We start from the raw sequence: 19,762 nt of genomic DNA, 5'->3' as shown, positions 1-19,762 counted from the left end.
TTAAATATATGAACTAGACACTTTTATGTATTTATCCCAATGAAATGAAACCATGTATTCATACAAAGGCTTGTATGTGAATAGTCACAGTACTTTAGCCCCAAACTGGCAATAACCCTAAAGTCTACCAACAGATTAATGGATAAACAAATTGTGTTATATCCATTGTAAGAAAATAATAGCAACAAAAAAGAATGTACTACCGATACCTCCAACATCGTGGATATATTTCCAAGTAATTATGCTGAGTTAAAAAAATACATAGGATTCTATTTACATAAAGTTATAGAAAATGCAAATGAAACTATGGTGATGAATGCTTGCTTGGAGATGGAAGGACTATCAAAGGCGTGAGGAATATCGTGGAGGGGATGAATATATACAACATATGCTGATTGTGATTTCACAGGTATATACATTTGTCAAACATTTTAAATATGCATAGCTTATTGTGTTATTATAACTCAATATATCTGTTCAGAAGATTAATGAAAAGCTATTTAGTGATTAATTCAGACATTTCTATCAATTTACTTCTGAAATTTGGCTTATTTTTACATACCTTTAACTGTTAGTAACTCACGATATAAGCTCACATTTTGAAGAATAAATTTCATTTAAAACTGGGGCAAAAATTTCCATGTCAAGGCCATTGCACAGCAAATTCCAACGTATTAACTCTATTTCTTCTAGAAAAGCTCATTCTCAGTTCTACAGACAAGTATTATAGTCTTTATTAATGTGTGAAATGAAATCAGATACAAAGATGTAAGTACAAGAGTAAACCTGTTAGCAGCCTAAGTTTGTTGGCAAAGTCTCTGAATTACCATTGGCTCACTTTAATTTTTTCCTATGCTTTTATTGTTTGCCTCTGGACAAGTTCTGACAGTCAATTTTGCATTGGTCTTCTGATCTTCAACTATCAAAGGGAAGAGAAAATGAGAAAGGTGAACAGGCTTTTGAAAACTGTTGGCACCATTTGACTCTGTTCAGGAACAATGAGCAGTGAGTGATACCTCACACTATGCAGTTGAGAATCTTACTGAGACTTAAAAAAAAAAATCAGTGCTTAATTTTCATTTCACGTCAAGTAAACTGGTCGAGTTCTAGGCGGCAAATAAAGCCCCTATTAAATTATAACAGGTGCAGGGGCGCCTGGGTGGGTGGGTTAAGTGGGTTATTATGTTCAAAGCTTTGGGTTTGCTTTCCCACTCATGATTTGAGCTCAAGCCGTGATCTCTGGGTCCCCAGGTCTAGCCTTGTGGTCAGGCTCCCTGCTGAACAGGGAGTCTGCTCAGGATTCTCTCTCCCCCTCTGCACACCCCTGACTCTATCTCTAAAATAGGTAAATCTTTTAAAAAAGATAATAGATGCAATTTCCAGTAACTAAGTAAAGGTAGACAAAAACTAAAGTAAGCTGGTGTTATTGTTGTCAACCATACCTCTTAATTTTAAAATGCCAACTGGCTACATGCATTTAGGAAAACTTAAATTCCAATTTTGTTGTTTCTGCTCCTTATATTGCATATTTTGTTTTTGGGTGGCAAATATTTACTATTGTTGCTGTCTCCTTCTCATACTCGTTTCTTCTAATTAAAATTTCCAGAAATGACCTGAAAACCACCTTTTGAAGACTTAAATACTATTAAAAAAAAAAAAAAAAAAGATTTGAAGAGGTAATTATGTTGTTTTGAACATAATAACAAAAAAAATTAGCACACTTTTGTACCACTTCCAGTTTTCCATGAAAAATTTCAGGGTGCTTGCTAAAACTAAAATACCACGTAGCATTTTGGTATGGTTTAACTATACTGACATTCGTTCCTTTGAAAATCCAAACTCAATGATTTCCAAACAGCAGAATGCTACGTGGTATTCTCTCTTCAACAAATGTTCACATTATTTCATCTTGTATTTGAATATGTTTCCACAGAGTATGGAGTGCAGTAGGAGGGAAGAAACGAAGATGTCTGAACAAGGTAAGCTTGGTTCTTTTAATTTTGAGAATTTTATCACAGTTTATTCCTTAATAGAGAGAACTGACTGAAATTGCCAGCGGTCTCTGGTGATATTCTCCAAATTTGAAATATGGGGGACATGGAACTGTGTTTTTTCAAATGTTACATGGTTTGCATTAATGTATTTCGTTTTAAGAGAATTTATGAGGTGGAATTCAACATGCTCATTCATAATAATCAAGACTTTTTCATACCCAGTTTTAGAGACTTTCAGAAATTTCTTCTTCCTTTTATATGTACATGACATGTATAAAGGATGAAGAGTAGATTCATTTCTGCCCAGAAGCCTTTGTATTTTATGCAAATGAATTATCAAGAAAACTGATCCTAAACTGTTTCACATGTTCTTGCATTCCTGTAGTTTTCACCCATCTTGTTTGTGCAGTAGCATGCTGTACATGGACATAGGGTTCTAGGATTAGGGGAAGACTATCGTCCCAGGGAATGCCTTCCCAGCCTTCTAAACACTGTTTTCTTACAGACAAAATTTAGTTATTGCTAATGTTGGATGATTAATAATTAAAAAGAATTCTTTGCTGTCAAAAGTCAGGAGAGAGAGGAGAGGAGAGGGGAGGGGAGGGGGGAGGGAGGGGAGGGGAGGGGAGGGGGGAGGGGAGGGAGGGGAGGGGAGGGGAGGGGAGGGGAGGGGAGGGGAGGGGAGGGGAGGGAGAGGAGAGGAGAGGAGAGGAGAGGAGAGGAGAGGAGAGGAGAGGAGAGGAGTGGGTGTCAAGGATGAATGGGGTCTGCTCTATATGAGCCATTCAACATATCTAAGGGTTCCTGACGGCTGCATATTAGCTAGATGAGGCTTCACCCATCCCATTATAAGACTGCTCTAGGGGAAAAAAGTTTAAAAGACCAATCAAGTAATTAAAAAATAGTATTAATTCTTTTTCAGTCCTCCTTGAAAATAAATGGGTTGAAGCCATTAGCAATTAATTCCCCCCTCTCCCCACAACCGTGGGGGGGGGGCGTGGAAGATAATTACGGAGTATAAAGAAGGTTAATTATTTACTTTTCCTCCCATGGTGGGAATTCAGTGCAAGAGGTATAGGAAAACCTAGTAATTCTTAGCATATTAGAAGAAAATGATCCATGGAGTGAACCACCAATGTAGTTCATTAGCATGAATGCAACTGGATAGGTAAAAGCTGGTATAGTTGTACATTATCTTCACAAATTAACTGGCTTTTTAATCACACGTTAATTCACAAAATTATAAAAAGGATTTAGTAGCTAAATTCAAGGATAAACATTCTTATTAATGCAGCGGATTCTACTTCTCCTACAGTGAACTTTCCTAAGTGAAATACATACAATTTTTACAATAATGCACAATTATGAAGTGATCCACACAATTAGTGTGTTATACACTATTATACTTTTAAATTGAGGTTTCGTACTTTCAATTATACATTCTTTGATACTGTATTTCTATACATGCTATTAACAAAATTAATCAAAAGAAATAATTATCAATTAAATATGGGAACATCATCACAAAATTCTTACAAGATGTAGAGTAGTCAAAGTGGTACTGATGACCTTTGCCACTGAAATACACAGAACCTGAAGACCAGATGAAAAATAGTTTCAAAGATTCACAGGTAGGAAACAGCTGTACATGAAACTAATGGACATACACTGGTATGACAGCCTAGAGAATAACCACCAAAAAAGTGGCAAATAAGATAAAAAGAGCATAGGCTGATGAATATCCTGGATATTAAGGAGAAAAAGAAAAGTTCTTACATTTGGGAAAATAATCTCATTTTACAGACAAGAAAGTAAGTGCAAAGCCACTGTTCTGTGGAAAGCTTACACTGCAAGTTTCTGCATGTCTAAACCATAAACCTTTTAAATGAAGCTAAGTCACATAACTGAAATCAAATTACAGAGCTACACTATGTTAATAATGGGAATTCTATAAAAGAACAATTTGTAAGAAAAAACTAGTTATATGTTAATGGGTTTGAAAAGGAGCCCATTTCAGACTGACTGTACTAATATTATAACTGTACTGCCAACAAAACAAAACTCTAATGGCCTCTGAAATATTCTGTTATTTTAGAAGACTTAATTTTGCATTTTGATTTTCTCATATTAAAATATTTTTGCATTCTCTGAGCATATGTTGATTCTATTTATAATGGAAGTAACTTAAGGGGAAGATAAGTGAAGATAATCTTAAAGAATTGTAGGTATCAAAAATTATCTCCATTGTAGCATTTTCCCTTCGACTTACTTATTAAAGAAAATGTGGGTTTTCAAAATCACAGATTTGCTGTAAGATATTAATACTTTAAAATTGAAAAACTAAAGCTGTCAGTATACTTTTGTTTAAATAGGTCCTTCCATATACATTAAAAACACACACAACTTAGGGTCTAAAGTAAATGGACTAAAAGTAGGGTCTGAACTAAATCCAATTATTTGGAAAAATCTTAGTTTCAAAAGTGAAAAAAAAATGATTGGTTATTGCTTTAGAAAGATTTAAGCTCTTTGGATTATTTTGAAAATGTTTCATTATTAAATAATATAATTAGTAACAACATTTAAAACTTTTTATAAAGACTGAAATCTTTCATACATAAAAAAATTAAGACTCAAGCAGTCTTTCTGTATACAAAGTGTTTAAGTATATTTCACTGCATAGGGAAGGGTACTTGCCTCATGTTCTGCATTTGAAAATTACAGTACAAATACTGCACAGACCATTATCAACTTTGATAGTATTACTTCACAAGATTTACTATCCTGTTTTCTTAGGTTCTACAATTCAGAAGCACTTGAAGTGCTATACACACATGAAGAAACTAAGAGTTGATTTAAAGATCATACAATTTATCTGAGGCAGAAATGAAATTAGGGCCCAGGTCACCTGACACGTGCATACTATTATCTTAGTCTGATGCTTTAAAATCCATTTATACTTGCAGAGAACAAAAGCAGCGCTGTACTAATATTTGAAAGTAAAATGACAAAAAGGTGCTAGCACAAATCTGTCATTTGTAAATTATGCCCATTTAAGATGTATCACCCTAATTTTTCAGGGGAACTCCATGACAAAGATGTTCAGCTGTTTTCTTGGATTTTACACTCTTTCAGAGTAATCGAACTTTAGCAGGTACCACCACTGTAACACCACCATCTCCACGATGATGCTTAAGTAGTATTTAGTTCAACTGGAGGTGGCATTTAATTAGCTGGTTATCTGTCAATGCAGGAAATACTCTTTCCTATAGCATTACCTATAGTCTTTTTAAAAGCCAAACTCATAGTAGTTTGCTCAATTCATAGCAGTGCTGTTAGTATTTACAGAGTTCTGCAACCAGTCAAGAGAATCCTTTAAACGTCTGTGCCTTCTGTGGTGACTTTAAGAGGTAATACTGGTGTTAAAATTCTCAAGCTATAAATTCTAAGAAGATATTCATATAAAGACTTAAAAAAAAGGGGGGCCGTATTTGGATTTTAATGTATGATGGTCTTTATTTACAACTTTATTGGCAAAAAAGAAGAGGGAAACATTTAAAACAGTTTAACACAGGGCATTGCAGCTGATTCTGTGAGGGTAAAGAAGTTTCCCGTTATATGTCCATCTAATTGTCTGAAGATTTACAATACTGAATCTGCATATGCAGTTTCCTTTATGAAATACAGTGTTCATATTTTAGGCAGTCTTTTAAACATATAAATACAAAGGAAATGAAACCACTCATTAAAAACTGCATTAAATGAAGGATATTTTCAATTTAAATTTACGTTGTTCTTATAATACATGCCCAATGAAAATCAAAAGCTGGAAAAGCAGTTACACTTCCTACTTGGACAGTTACAACAATCATTTTCTGCAATGACCATTATATTTTCAATTTATCATCAACTACTCTGAACTTACTATGAGATGTAGCCAAAGTCAGAAGACAAGACGTAGGGAGAATATTCCTTTTTTGGAGGAGAGTAAGCCCTCCAGAATCAGCATGGGAAATAAACATCCTGTTGAAGAATTCTAGGTGGAAAAAAATTACTGTAGTCAATTTCAACTCATGCTGAGCTGGCTTAATTTTCTCAGACTTGTTTGTTGTCATTCTTCTAAATCAAGTGTGTTTAATTCTTCTTCTAGTTCATCCAAATCTTCCCCAGTAAAAAGATTTTCATCAACAGGAACAGCATCGATGGCTCCATTTTCCTGTCCCTCCCCTTCGTTGTCCTCTTCCAAATCACTTCTTTCACCATTTTCAGCCCTACCTCCAGAAGCTTCACTTAATTTGTTTTCTAAAAATAAACACTGAAATCAGTAAGGCCAAGAACAGAAAACACGAGTCTGACAGTCACAGACTAATACTACATTTCTTTTCCTTTTTCCGTGAAAGCCTTCCCTAACATTACCCATCAAGAATTGATGTTTCTAAGCTTATTTGTGCCAATTACCTACACCTAGCATACGTACATACGTACATCTTGCACTATAGACATGGGACTGCTTAACGGTTTATACATTTGAAAGCAAGATTTATCTTACACGCTTTTGTGTTTCCTACATGACCTAGCAATTGGGTTTTTCAACAGTCAACTTCTACATAGTATTGTGTTTGAATAAATGATGGAATCAAAGAACATTTATTAGCAGCTAATCAGCTTTTGGTTTGGGGAACAGTAGGTAAATCACACTAGCTGGCAATGAGTGCTGCAAATTGATGTGAATCCAAAAACATTTCATCTTATCATCAAATTGTGAAAAAAGAACCAAGGGCTATGCGGGTACTTTACAACCTAGGAAAGACTGAGGAAACAAAAATACTGCCTTTTCATGTTCAATGACACCAATATTTACACGAAGACAGTTTTTAATAATCTAATTTGGATTTTAGCTATTTCAAACATCTCTGACGACAAAAGTCTTGAGGATTACAGCCTCTGAAATACTTGCAGTTATGCCTACTGTCACCAACGTCCTACTTCTAAAAGGAGCAAATCCAGTCTTCAGTTTGGCATTAAGACAATAGTCTGACGGCACTCAGATCTCAGGAGCGCAAGCCAGTCTTTCAAGTTACAACTTGTATTCCTTTATTGTAAAAATAAGTTTAGTTTTTCCTCTCTCAATCTTTGGCCTGATTAGTATTCTTCCTTTTTCCCCCCTCCTATCAATCATGCCAAACTTTCACTTCTCTTTAAACTCTTCAGTCAAGGAACCATTAGATGTAAATTTCATCAACAAACCTTAACACCCAGCCTTTCCTTCATTCTCACTTTTAACTCATCATTTGTACTTCGGGATCTTGCTTCTATAACTAATATCTTCCATTTTCCTTCTCCCCGGTCTTTTTTCCCTGACACAGAAGCCCTTCCCACAACCACGTCTCCCCTCAAACAAAGTTTATCCGAGTGGTCCACCCTTGTTTTTCTCATTCCTTGTATCCCCGTAGTCCTGAAGACTGGTACCCTAATTCCTGTAACTCCTTTCTTACTGCAACCGAAGAATTATTTCCAGGTCTCATCCTACTTGATTTTTCTGGAACTCTTCATTCTTAATTTTCCTCTGTCCTTCTCAGGGTCTTTCCCAAGCTTTCCCTCTTTTGACTACAACTGATGTTTGCAGTGTGTTCTACAACGTTCTCATGGTAAGTATGATGCCTGGCTGAGTTCATTCACTCTGAGCTACCAACGAAAATGACTTTCACAAGTTTTCCTCCTAGACAATGCCGCTTTTGATACTTAAAGTATCTCAAAATCATGAGATTCCAGACTTAGTAGCTACATCTCCACATTCATTTTTGTCCCCTACTTTTAGTTAATGGCTTCAATACCCACCTAGCCATCCATCCTGCAGCTTCCAACTACTCACTTTTATTTTTTTATTTTTTATTTTTTTTTCAACTACTCACTTTCATATGCAGCCAGACTACACATATTTATGTTTCCGGTCTGGTACCTGCAGCATCAAAGTTTGCCAGTCTGGTCTAACTGCCCCCCTCCCTCTTTAGACAGCTTCTTAGTTCTTTTAGAATCACACCAAAGTTAGCATACTTACCGTCCTTTTCTGAAGTATATGTGCTGAATCTTTCGAGACTGGCTAACAGTAATACCTGTCTCATCTACATCTCTTGGGATATACAGGCTTAAATCTATGTCATTTACACTCACTGAATCATCAACCTTTAAAAACAGAAAAGAAAAACTGTTACTTATGAGAACAGTTTTCATAAATTACTTACCTTTTAACTCTGACATTTATTTTAGTGAAACAAAATTATTACTAATGCCAAGTGAAAACAAGTAACCGACAACTGCCAAAATTCACTTTCTCTAAACCTGAGAAAAATAATAGCAGCGCCATATTTCAAAATTCTTCTGACACACAGAATATGTTTTTATTTTCAATTCAAAGACATGTTAGAATTTTACACCATATAAAAAATGAACAGTCCACTGTTTGCCTATAACTGATTCCGCCCTCTCCTGCTCCTACCCTGTATTTTTCCCCCTACTCTGTACTTTTTTAGTTTCTATCCTTTCTATCCTAGTATAAAATATTAAACAAACAACAAAAAAATCAATTTTCTTCTAGAGGGAAAATAAAACACATACTTTTTAGCTAACACACATAAGTACCTTAAACATACTCCAGTCACTGTTCTTCTTTTTTTATATTATTTATTTATTTATTTGAGAGAAAGAGTGCACGAGTGCACACACAAGAGAGAGCCAAGCATGGGGGAGAGGGAGAAGCAGGCTTCCCACTAACCAAGGAGCCTGACATGGGGCTCGATCCCAGGACCCTGGGATCACGACCTGGGCCAAAGGCAGATGCTTAACCGACTGAGCCACCCATGTGCCCCTGTTCTACTTTCTTTATAAAGAACTATAATACCATTTTATGGACTCCTTTAGTTCTCACAAGTATATTATCCTTGTCGGGATTATTCTTAAGTCTTTATTACAGGTGAGGGTAGAGACCTACAGTGTAGGTGATTTCTCAAGTTAGAGCCAGGATTTGAACCAAGGCCCTGGAGTTGTACTCTTAACCATGCTACCCTATTGTTTCTCTCCAACATGAGATGAGACGCCAAAGCTGCTTCTTACCTCATCACCACCTGTTCCCTGGGTGTAACGGGTATCATCTGCTTCCTCATCATCATCATCAACCAGTTCAGGACGAAATTCAAATACCTCGCGACCGCTAATCTATTCAGATACACAAATATATCAACTCAGGGCAAAATTCAAACATCTTTTGATCACCGATTTCAGACATAAACATGATTAAAAGATAATAAATTCCTGCATGACAAAAATTATAAAATGAAACAAAGAATAAGAATTTATTTAGGTGAGTATGGGACATACCACTAATGCTTTCCCTGCTTTGAAATCTGCTTTCCTTCTTTCCATATCTTGCTCAAGTTTATCAATCTTCTCTTGTCTTTTTCTTTTCTTCCATGCAAGAAAAGATTCTAGAGTGATCTTGGTAACATTTGGACCTAGGGCAGAACGCTGCAAAGACAAAAGAGTTCATTTTTCTCCCCAAATCACCTATAACAATATTTAGTAGTTTTCTCTTAATGCAATTAGGTTCTTCCCTGTGACTATTAAGACACCAAATTTAGAATAAACAGATGTATTTTCATTTTATATAGCAATGAGCAAAATGAATGTCCAGAGATACACAGACTTTTAAACACAGTAAAATATATTATTCTGAGCTGGATTTTTCTTCAAAACTGAAGGTGAGTAAAACCTGTCAGGAAAAACTGTTTATGGGACGCCTGGGGGGCTCAGCAGTTGAGTGTCTGCCTTCAGCCCAGGGCGTGATCCTGGAGACCCAGAATCGAGTCCTGCACTGGGCTCCCTGCGTGGAGCCTGCTTCTCCCTCTGCCTGTGTCTCTACCTCTCTGTGTCTCTCAGGAATGAATAAATAAAATCTTAAAAAAACAAGAAAAAAAAAAAGGAAAAACTGTTTTAACATAATTGCTGAAAACAAAAAATAAAAAGTATCACGACAATATCCAAGTTTCATTTGTGTTCCTCAGGAAATGAGGAAAAAACTAGGCAAAAACACCATCTGCTGCTCAGTGCCAATAATCAAGTAATAGATGTGTAGAAAAATAGTACTTGATGAACAACTGCCAGGTATTCAGTATTAGATGCTTTCTACACATATGCTAACACACTGATCTCCACAAGCAAGCAAAAAGAAAAAGATGGGAAATTTACCAAAGGTTAATAGCTAATATGCGGTAGAAACAGGACAAACAATCTCAAATATACCAGACTCCAAAGTCTACACCCTCTATTATAGCAAAGTGCCTCTTATGAGACACTACACAACACAGCCATTTAAAAATATATATAATAAATATATAATCCCAACCATAGACATTTATACATTCAGATAATCCAAAGGCAAAATGGATATAATTTGAAATATACAACCCTAAATCTAGTATTTCCAATAATCTCAATATTTTCTTGTCACTCCCAGGAGCCACAGCTATGAACTCAGTAGCCCCACCTACTATCTCATGGAGTTCATCTCTTTTCTGCTGAACCAGAAATGAGGAGCAAAGGATTCTCTTCAATGAGACACGCTCCTCTCTATCAACAGAGTCTAAGTTTTGAGTCTAGGGATGATGATGAAACACACAACTGAAAAACTGTAGGAGCTGTCTCATTCAATACATGTTACTGATTAGTAAAATGGCTAAAAAATGGGACCTCAGGGAAAACATCTAAAACTTCAAGTTCAATCTGAATGTTAAGTATTTTAATTAATTAATACAGTAATATATCGATCTTATGGAAAGAATTTATTTGATAAACCAGTGACATAAAAAATCATTTCATAATCCTGAAATTAATGTCATGACTGGCTAATGATTATAGTCAGGTTTACATCTTAGATGTACAAGAATAACTAAAGAAAAAGTAAGCCAACTTTGGGGGAAAAGGTCCTATTTTTTTTCCTCTTTCGTAATAATATGCTATTGCCCCCAAGTGGTAAATGTTGTAATTTCACAATAAACACTGCTTTAGTTTTATAGTAGTAAAAAATCTTACTTACCTCTCTTTCAATTAGATCTTCTAATGAAATTTCATCTTCTTTCTCTTCTTTTTTTTTATCCTTTTTCAACACAAATCCAGGAGGAAGGGCATGACGATACATGCAAATATCACCACCTCCAGGGCATACCCAAAACCAGCCATATTTGTTGTTTTCAATAGCTTCAAGGAAATGCTTACACACCTGGAGAGACAGTATTATTCACAAGTAGTGGCTCAGTGTAGTTCATTTCCAAGGTAAATCCTTAAGGATATGGAACAAGTGCATTCCTATTCACATCCTTAGGCTATTCATTTTTCAGAGCACCTTAGTGCAAAAATGTATATAAATTGATCTTAAAATAATTAATATGATGTTAAATTCCCTTTAGAGAGATGTAAATAAAATTGTTCCAAATTCTAAATTACACAAAAGGACATGCCTCTGGTTAGCCTTTATAAATGTAATCCAAGTCTGACATTTAAAGAAGTGAAAAAATATAAATGGTTGTAAAACTAAAACCAATGATTTTATTTTGATCTTTCCTAAAAACTAATCACATATAATAATGATACAAATACTATCTGAATTACCTAGAATTATAAACAATTTCTCACATTTAAGAAGACAGAAAGAAAGGTACAGAAGGAACACAAAGGATTGTGGCTTTTAGTGTAAAATACAATTGTATTGAAACCTCAGGTAATAGACTTTGTAAATAAGTAAAAATTAACTAATAAACAATAAACTTTGTAAATAAGTAAAAATTAATTAATAAGCAACATTCACTTCCTGAAAAAATACAACAGATATAAGTAAAACTAGTGTTTAGAAATTTTCCAGCACATCAAGGTTATTCACTCTAACTACGCTACAGATAAATACGTAGACATGAATGCAGGGTCTGAGAAACAAGATACCATTTTTTATTTTTATTTTCTTTTTAAAGATTTTACTTATTTATTTATGATAGTCACACAGAGAGAGAGAGAGAGAGAGAGAGAGAGAGAGAGGCAGAGACACAGGCAGAGGGAGAAGCAGGCTCCATGCAGGGAGCCCGACGTGGGCCTCGATCCTGGGTCTCCAGGATCACACCCTGAGCCAAAGGCAAAAACTCAACCACTGAGCCATTAAAGAGTAGGTATTTATCAATTCTCCCTCCTTTCATTCTGTACAAAAAATAAAGAATTCTTGGCTGACTATGTGATTGTATTTATACATATGTGAGAAAGTGAAATCACCTCAGATGTCACTTGAGGACTCCTGTCACATGTTTTTCAAAGGCTACTTTTAAGTAAGAATCTGATCTTGTTTAACTTACACTTGTAAATTCCATGCACCTTATCTTTATGAAAAGATCCAATAATTTAAAAAATAATCCAGTAAAAAATAGCAGCAAATACCTTGCCACATAATTCTCCCTAATGATAAATATCACAGCAACTCAATTCAAGAAAAGGACATACTATTTGAGTTTTTGGTTTTTTCTTTTCCGCCTCACCGTGCTTCTTGTTCACTACTTCTTCCAGTTTTTTCTCATCCCAATTATCCATAGTATCTAAATAAAAAGAAATATGAAGATTAAATAATGTATCCTAAGTAGTTTAGGCAAATGAGAAAACAGGTAGTACTGGAAGAAAGGGTGAGACAAATCCAAAATAAGTAAGTGGTTTTTAGATATCTTCATTTAATCAAAGGACATAATGTTGTCAATTCAGATTTTGTGAAAAACAATTATTTTTTTTTTTTACAAACACAGCCTAAGACCAAAATATTCTTCATGTACCAGTGACAACCAAAAGATATTTTTAAGAAAATATCTTAAAAAAAAATACCTTTTTCAAGTTCTTCATCTCTTGCATCAATGTAAACACTCCGCTTTTCACACTTTCTTTCCAGAGTCAAGTCATGAGAGAACTTACACTTATCTCCTTTAGTGCACTGTCCTTGCTTAAAGAATGCACACACCACGGACTTGGGATCTGCACCTATGTCAAACGGCACATGGTATTTGTATTACAACCTGCCAGATCACACAGTACAGCTTCTATGTGAGATATAACTACTTATGAACTTGTTATTTTCCATTCACCGATGTGAGAGGAAAATACCACTTACAGGTGATTGTTAAAACATTGCTTTAAAGATCCTTCTACAGCATTTTGTATCTAGTTTTATTTCTTTTATTCTTATCATTTTTCCTTCCATTCTTACCCTTACTTACAGGGCGAGAAACCAAACAAACTTGTAGGATGTCCCAGAGTCACTTGTCTAGTTTGAGTCAATGAGACGGAGGCAAAAGAGAAATATAAATAGACATGGAGTATTATACTGCCAAGAGTTTGGAACTGACAATTTACAGAACCATAGGTCTGTCTAGACTATCACCAAAGAATGGATATTATAAATCAAGTAGTAGAGTGTCTAAATCCTTAATTTTGCCTTAAATGGGGGGGGGGGGGGGGAGGGGGGCCGCAAGTGGCTGGAGTTATAGTTGTAAAATCACACAGCTGAGCACGTATATGGAGAAACAGTAAGAAAGTCATTGATACAGTTTAATTTTGATAGAGGGAATATCATTCCATAGCAGACACACAGGCTTAACAGGCTTATAATCTGAAAAAAATATGTTCATCAAAACAAATTGAGGAATTTTTTAACTGAAGTGTAGTTGATGCACAATGTTACTTTAGTTTCAGGAGTAGAAAACAGCAACTTGACAAGTCTATTTGCTACCCTCACCAGGAGTAAGGCTGCTGCTGCCACCTGTCACCATGCAATGCTCTTCCAATACCACCGACGGTATTCCTTCTTCCTTCTGCTGTACCTTTTATCCTCATGACTTATTCATTCCGTAATCGGAAGCCTGTACCCTCCCACACTCCTTCACCCTTTTGCCCATCCCAGCCCCCAGCCCCCTCCCCTCTGGCAAACATCAGTTTATTCTCTGTACTTATGGGTCTGTTTGTGGGTTTTTTAAGCATGAATTACATTTAATAAAAATAGTACTTCTGACATTTAACGTTTACCTTTACTTATTTTCTGAGCAGCAACTACAGGTTTGAACAGCTCATTCAGTTCTTGTAATTCTTTCTTCTTGTCATCTTTCTTCAATTTCTTTTCAGCCTCACTTTGTGCTACCTATAATATTTCCATGTATAATATGTAAATTTGATTTCATGTAATAAAATTGTTCTCAGTATACAATAGTACATATAGCATCACTAACAGAACAAAAACATTTGCACATTTATCTGTATGTAGTCCTTACCTCTTAGTATCAGTGTTACAATGGCCTTTCAGTATATATTAAATGGTGGGTTAAACTATTAAATGAAACTGCGAAATCTTTTATCAGTTGACTTAAAAAAATTTATAAATGGTACCATGCCAAGTAAAAAGCATATTCAAAAGCTTATAGCAATAAGCATTTATTAAGCATTGCTACATGCCCAGCATTTTTAGTAAATGGTTCTCACCTGAGAGTTTCTTCTCACGACAACCACCCACTCCCCAGAAACACGTAGGTGTGTTTTGAAGATCAGAAATGCAAACATCTGGAAATGCGCAGTCCCACACAATAAAGAACTGTACCACCCAAAATACCTATTACCCTTGTGGAAAAACACTGAGCTAGGTCAATGTGGGAGATTAAACAAAACAAGTATGACATATGACATAGTTCCAGGCACACGATTTACATACCTAATATGATTAGAGGATTCATCCAAACATTTATATGTCAGGTCCTATGTTAGATGACAGGGAATACAAAGATGAAAAGATAAAGATGCTTATTTAAAGAAGCTCAGAATCTAGTGGGAAGACAGACATGTCAACAACCGTAATATAATACATGGTTCTCTGGGAACAAGGAATGCCTATATGTTTATGAAAATTAGGCTGAGCTAATACTTCATGGATGAATTCTTCTGATGTAAGAAGAGGAATGCAGAGTCAGCCAGTGCAAAGATACAGGGACCAGAAGGAACAAGGTATAAGAAACATCAATGAAAAGTTTGGACTGTATCATTAGGTGACAGGTAAAACTCAAGGGCTTAAAGTGAGTCAATGACACATCAGATAGTATTTTATAACGATCACGATGGCAACTGTGTAAAAAGTGGACTAGAAGGAGCACAAGAACAGCAAGGAAAATTAGGAGGCTAATGCAATTGCTGCAGGCAAGAAAACACAAGACTTAAAATAGGCATTAGTAGCAAGGATGGAGAAAAGAGGAGAAAGAGCTCTTAAGGAGGTAGAACTGAAAGTACTAAGCGACTGACTAGACAACGTGTAAGAGGGAGGGTGTAGTCTAGGATGATCGCATGTATGGTTAGTGCTGTTAAACAAGACATGGTATACAGGAGTAACAGGTTTCAGGGCAGAAGGGGGAGATGAGCTCAGTTTTAGACATACTGAGTACAAGATGCTTACAGAGCACCTGAATAGAGCTTCTTAGAAGGCAAGTGGACAGGGATCTTGATACCTGGAGAAAGGATCTATTTTAACATAAAGATTTTAGAAACAGCTTACAGATAATGACCGATTAAAACTTTGTGCATGAGATTACTCAAGAACAGCATAAAGAAGTGATAAGAAAAAAACAAAAGTAACAAAAGCAGAGGATAGTTCTTTGAAGAATACCAGTATTATATGAGTCAATACAACCTTAAAAAGCCCATAAAAGGGTCCAAGAAACGTCAAAGACACAGGGAGAAAGAAATCCAGCACAAAAAAGTACTCAAGGAAGGGAAAATTTTAGAAGGGAATGGCCTAATACTATAAGGTTAAAGACAACCCAAATCCTGACTTTGATCATACAGTAGATGTGTTTAAATGGAAACACAGGAAAACATTTTTTAAAAAAGAAAAATTTAAGTCATTTTATCTTTGATAAAAATATTCTTTGCTCATTAGGCACATCTCAAACATTTATGGGGCCCAGAACAAGGATATAGGCAAGTCCATAAACTATTTTTATAAATACTTATAAATGGTTTGTACCCCTATTGGACAGATACACCTTACAACCTAGAAGGATGAGTTCAAATTTAAAATGCTCAGGTTCCATGGAGGTCCACACTGGAGCATGGCAGTAAACCAAGAGTCAACCCCTGGCTCCTCCTCTTCCCACGGAGTTTCATCCCACCATGTGTGCATGGAGGTGGAAGGTGTGGGGGAGGACATGGTACGGATTCAGGCTTTGTCCACACTCCTAGCACACACCCTTCCTTTGACTACTTCAGGCATACTGGCAGTACAGTATACCCTAAGACAAATATGGGTAACTTGACCTTTGTAGGCCCTGGAGTGCTGACCTCACTGACTGCTTGCCTGTGCGAGAGCCTGGCTCTAGCAGGACTGCTGCTCACTTTGCAGATAAAAGCCCAAGTACTCAAAAATTACCAAAATCATAATACTGAACTACTATCAATCCTAACTACCACCACCACACCACCACAAATGTTATGGCTTTCTCAGGTCTCTGAAATATAAAATTACCAGTCAATATACTTCCCATTAGAAGAAAAAATAAGGAAAGGAGAACAGGATTGAAAAAAGGAATGAAGGAAGAAAAGAGAATTTTCACACATCTATATGGACCAGAAGATTCACATTATCTTCTCATTTAACCACCACAGGTACCTTAAAAGGGTAATTGCCCTTTCACTGTATAGACAAGGACTAGTATCCCTAAATAATTTAAGTTCATGGAACAAATAAGATAGGAGGATTTATACCTAAGTTGATCTGATCTCAAGGTCTGAGCATACATTTTTATTAAACCAGGCTACTAAATTAGAAGTATGGAAGATCAATAGTTTTTGGTTCTGGAATCAAGCTGGGTATTAAGAAATGAAAAATGTAAGAGGTACTAATCTGGAGACAGTATGTGTGGGAGAAATTTGTTTCAGATTGGGGTCACAAATGTATATTTTGATATTCTCAGATGAAAAAAAGTATTTCCAAAAGTTAAGGAAAGGGATAAAGTGGCAAAAAGAATACTTTTAAAAAATAAAAATGCATGTCTGTGAAAACTTAAACTCAAGAAAGTGAAAGACCTGAAGAACTTGAAGGGAAGGGGCTTTTTTGAATGCACTGCCAATGGACAGAGTAATTTCAAAATTCATATGGAAGAATAAATGCCTAAGAATAGCTAAGAAAAATATAAAAGAAGTAATGTTTGGGGAAAAAGACTTCCTTTAATAGCGAACAGAACATGTTTTACTAGGCCACCATAATCAAAGTCAATGTGATACTAGTTTAGGAACAGACAATTAATAGAACAGAAAAGAGAATCCAGAAATAGATCTTAACATATCTGAGACTTTACTATACGTCAACAGTGGTATTTCAATTCAGTGGGATAAATGATGCTGGTATAAGTGGCTATTCATTTGAAAGAAAATTAACTTAGTGACATATAAAATAAATTTCTGACAAGTTACAGACTGTAAAAATAAAACAGAAATCTAGGAAAAACACATGTAGTTTACTGGTACAGGAGACTTTTTAACTATATTTTTAAAGAGCTAGACATATCCGACAATACAAAAAGTAAAAATTGTTGTACAGCAAATAAAACAGAAACATTACAAATTACCTGTAATGCAAACAAAAGGTGTCTCTCATAAGCTGACAAAAGACAACCAGAAAAGCAAAGGCCATGAATAGCCCCGTCAGAGAAGTATAAACCCAGACAGCCAACAACCCTATGAAAAGATACTGTACACAAAACAAAACAAAAAAAACAAAAGATACTCAAACTTACTGGCAGTGAGGGAAACTAAAAAGTGAGGTCTAGATGTATACTTACCAGATTAGAAAACATTACAAAAGAACTTTATTTAGTACCTATAACTCATGCACTGCAAATGAAAATGTGAAGGATTATAATCTGTGCAGAAAGTAATCTAATTTATTAAAATTAGAAACCCGGGGGCACCTGGGTGGCTTAATGGGTTAAATGTTGGGACTCCTGATTTCCTTTCAGGTATTGATCTCAGGGTCCTGAAACTGAGCCCTGCGTGGGCTCTGAGCTAATTGGGATATTCTCTCCCTCTCCACCACCTCCACGCCTGCTGACTCATGCACTTTCTCTTTTTAAAAAACAGATACAAGAATAAAAAAGAAATCCATTTCCCCTGATCTAGAAACGTGTCACAGACAATTTATGCCACAGAAATAAAAGCACAAATGCCTGTAAGAGCACATTTACAAGGACGGTTCTTGTGTACTTGTTCTTAGCGTCCAGGAGCTAGAAACAAAGTAATCACTTATAGTGAAATGGATAGATAGAGCACACCCATGTTGTAGAATAGAAAAGGAGAGGAAAAAAAAAAAAAAAGAATAGAACAGAATAGAATAGAATACGGCCATTAGAATAAAACAGAGCTATATCAAAATAGGCCAGGAGAGAATCTAAGAGACACTGCTGAGTAACAAAGGCAAGATGCAGCAAAGTTTTAGAGGAGGATTCCATTTTGAAATATTCTGATTACCATATCAAATACTTCTATCTGTAACAGATGCCACGTTACGTCCATATCCATATGAAGAAAATAAGAATTTTAAGTTATTTACCTGACGTGGATTTTGTTGACCAAACTTAACCTGATGAGTGACAGCCTTGATAAACTTCTGTTGCTTTGCTCCTTTCTTATTCTTTAGGCCAAAAGTTTTGTCCTAAATGAAAACAATGTAAAATATCTTAGCAATTTATACTAACTTATATATATTTTTCAGTCATATCTAAAAGTCATTCTTTTATTTACATACTGGTAGGAAAACTATTTTCTCATGCTTTAGAGACACGCAAAAGATAAAAACATCAAGTGGAGGCAACATATGACCAGGATTCTTTACAATTCAATACATACTTATAACCAACATTATTAACCATGTTATTTCAAGGTGCTTTTTCCAAAGTATGTTTAGGAGAATAAATTCTACAGGATGTGCAGAGTTGTAATACAGGACGAGATGACCTACAAGGTTTGGCTAACAGTGTTTTTAATTCTTAAGCATCTGGTATCTTAGAGCCTGTACCAGAAGAGACGCAGTATGTAGCAATTCTAAATCTTTTACTTCAGAGCACATTTTCTCAGAGTACCCTAAGGGATTATGTACTACTGAACACATTTTGGGGAATCCTGCAGAAGATAAAGTACTGCACTGTGTTTTTGTATGAGAATTATCTTCTCAAAACAATGACAAAAATTTTTTCAAAAGATTTATTGAAGGGTGGCTGGGTGGCTCAATCGGTTGGACAGCAGACTCTTGATTTCGGCTCAGGTCATGATTCCGGGGTCCTCAGATCAAGCCACACACTGAGGTCCCTGCTCTGTGGGGAGTCTGCTTCTCCCTCTCCCTCTGACCCTCTCTCTGCTCATTCTCTCTTTCACTCCCTCAAATAAATAAAATCTTAAAAAAAAAAAAAAAAAAAAACACACCATCCAACCCAACATAACTTTATAGAATCTCAAAATCAATAAACTGGATCTTTCATTTTTGTGAATAACATTGCAAAGTTGAAGACAATTTTAGCTCAAGGAGGTTTTCATTGGGAAATACCTTTTTGTTCATTCACCACATCTGTATCTATCCATATGTCAAAATTTGTTTCTCCTACTTAAATTCCTATTCTCATGTTTTAATATCCCATCGTATTTTAAAACTCGGTGTGGATTTTCTAAATCTA

At 35.6% G+C, this 19,762-nt stretch overlaps 1 protein-coding gene and 1 long non-coding RNA gene across 2 annotated transcripts; one reads left to right on the top strand and one right to left on the bottom strand.

The window, feature by feature from the left end:
* Window positions 1-1,930: 1,930 nt before the first annotated feature.
* Window positions 1,931-14,023, top strand: LOC119867858. Its single transcript, XR_005384892.1, has 3 exons — window positions 1,931-1,979; window positions 7,571-7,639; window positions 13,752-14,023. It is a non-coding gene; the product is annotated as an uncharacterized LOC119867858 (long non-coding RNA).
* On the bottom strand, window positions 5,488-19,161 carry ZC3H15 (zinc finger CCCH-type containing 15). The gene is given in 11 exon segments (NM_001114605.1): window positions 5,488-6,293; window positions 8,050-8,092; window positions 8,094-8,174; window positions 9,102-9,203; window positions 9,366-9,512; window positions 11,080-11,262; window positions 12,525-12,616; window positions 12,894-13,046; window positions 14,088-14,199; window positions 18,646-18,747; window positions 19,111-19,161. Coding segments are annotated over 11 exon segments (1,257 nt in total). The 3' UTR covers window positions 5,488-6,102.
* Between the last annotated feature and the right edge of the window lie 601 nt (window positions 19,162-19,762).

This window comes from Canis lupus, chromosome 36 (assembly GCF_011100685.1).
Source record: "Canis lupus familiaris isolate Mischka breed German Shepherd chromosome 36, alternate assembly UU_Cfam_GSD_1.0, whole genome shotgun sequence".
NCBI lineage: Eukaryota > Metazoa > Chordata > Mammalia > Carnivora > Canidae > Canis > Canis lupus.
This window is presented reverse-complemented; position numbering and strand designations above follow the sequence as displayed.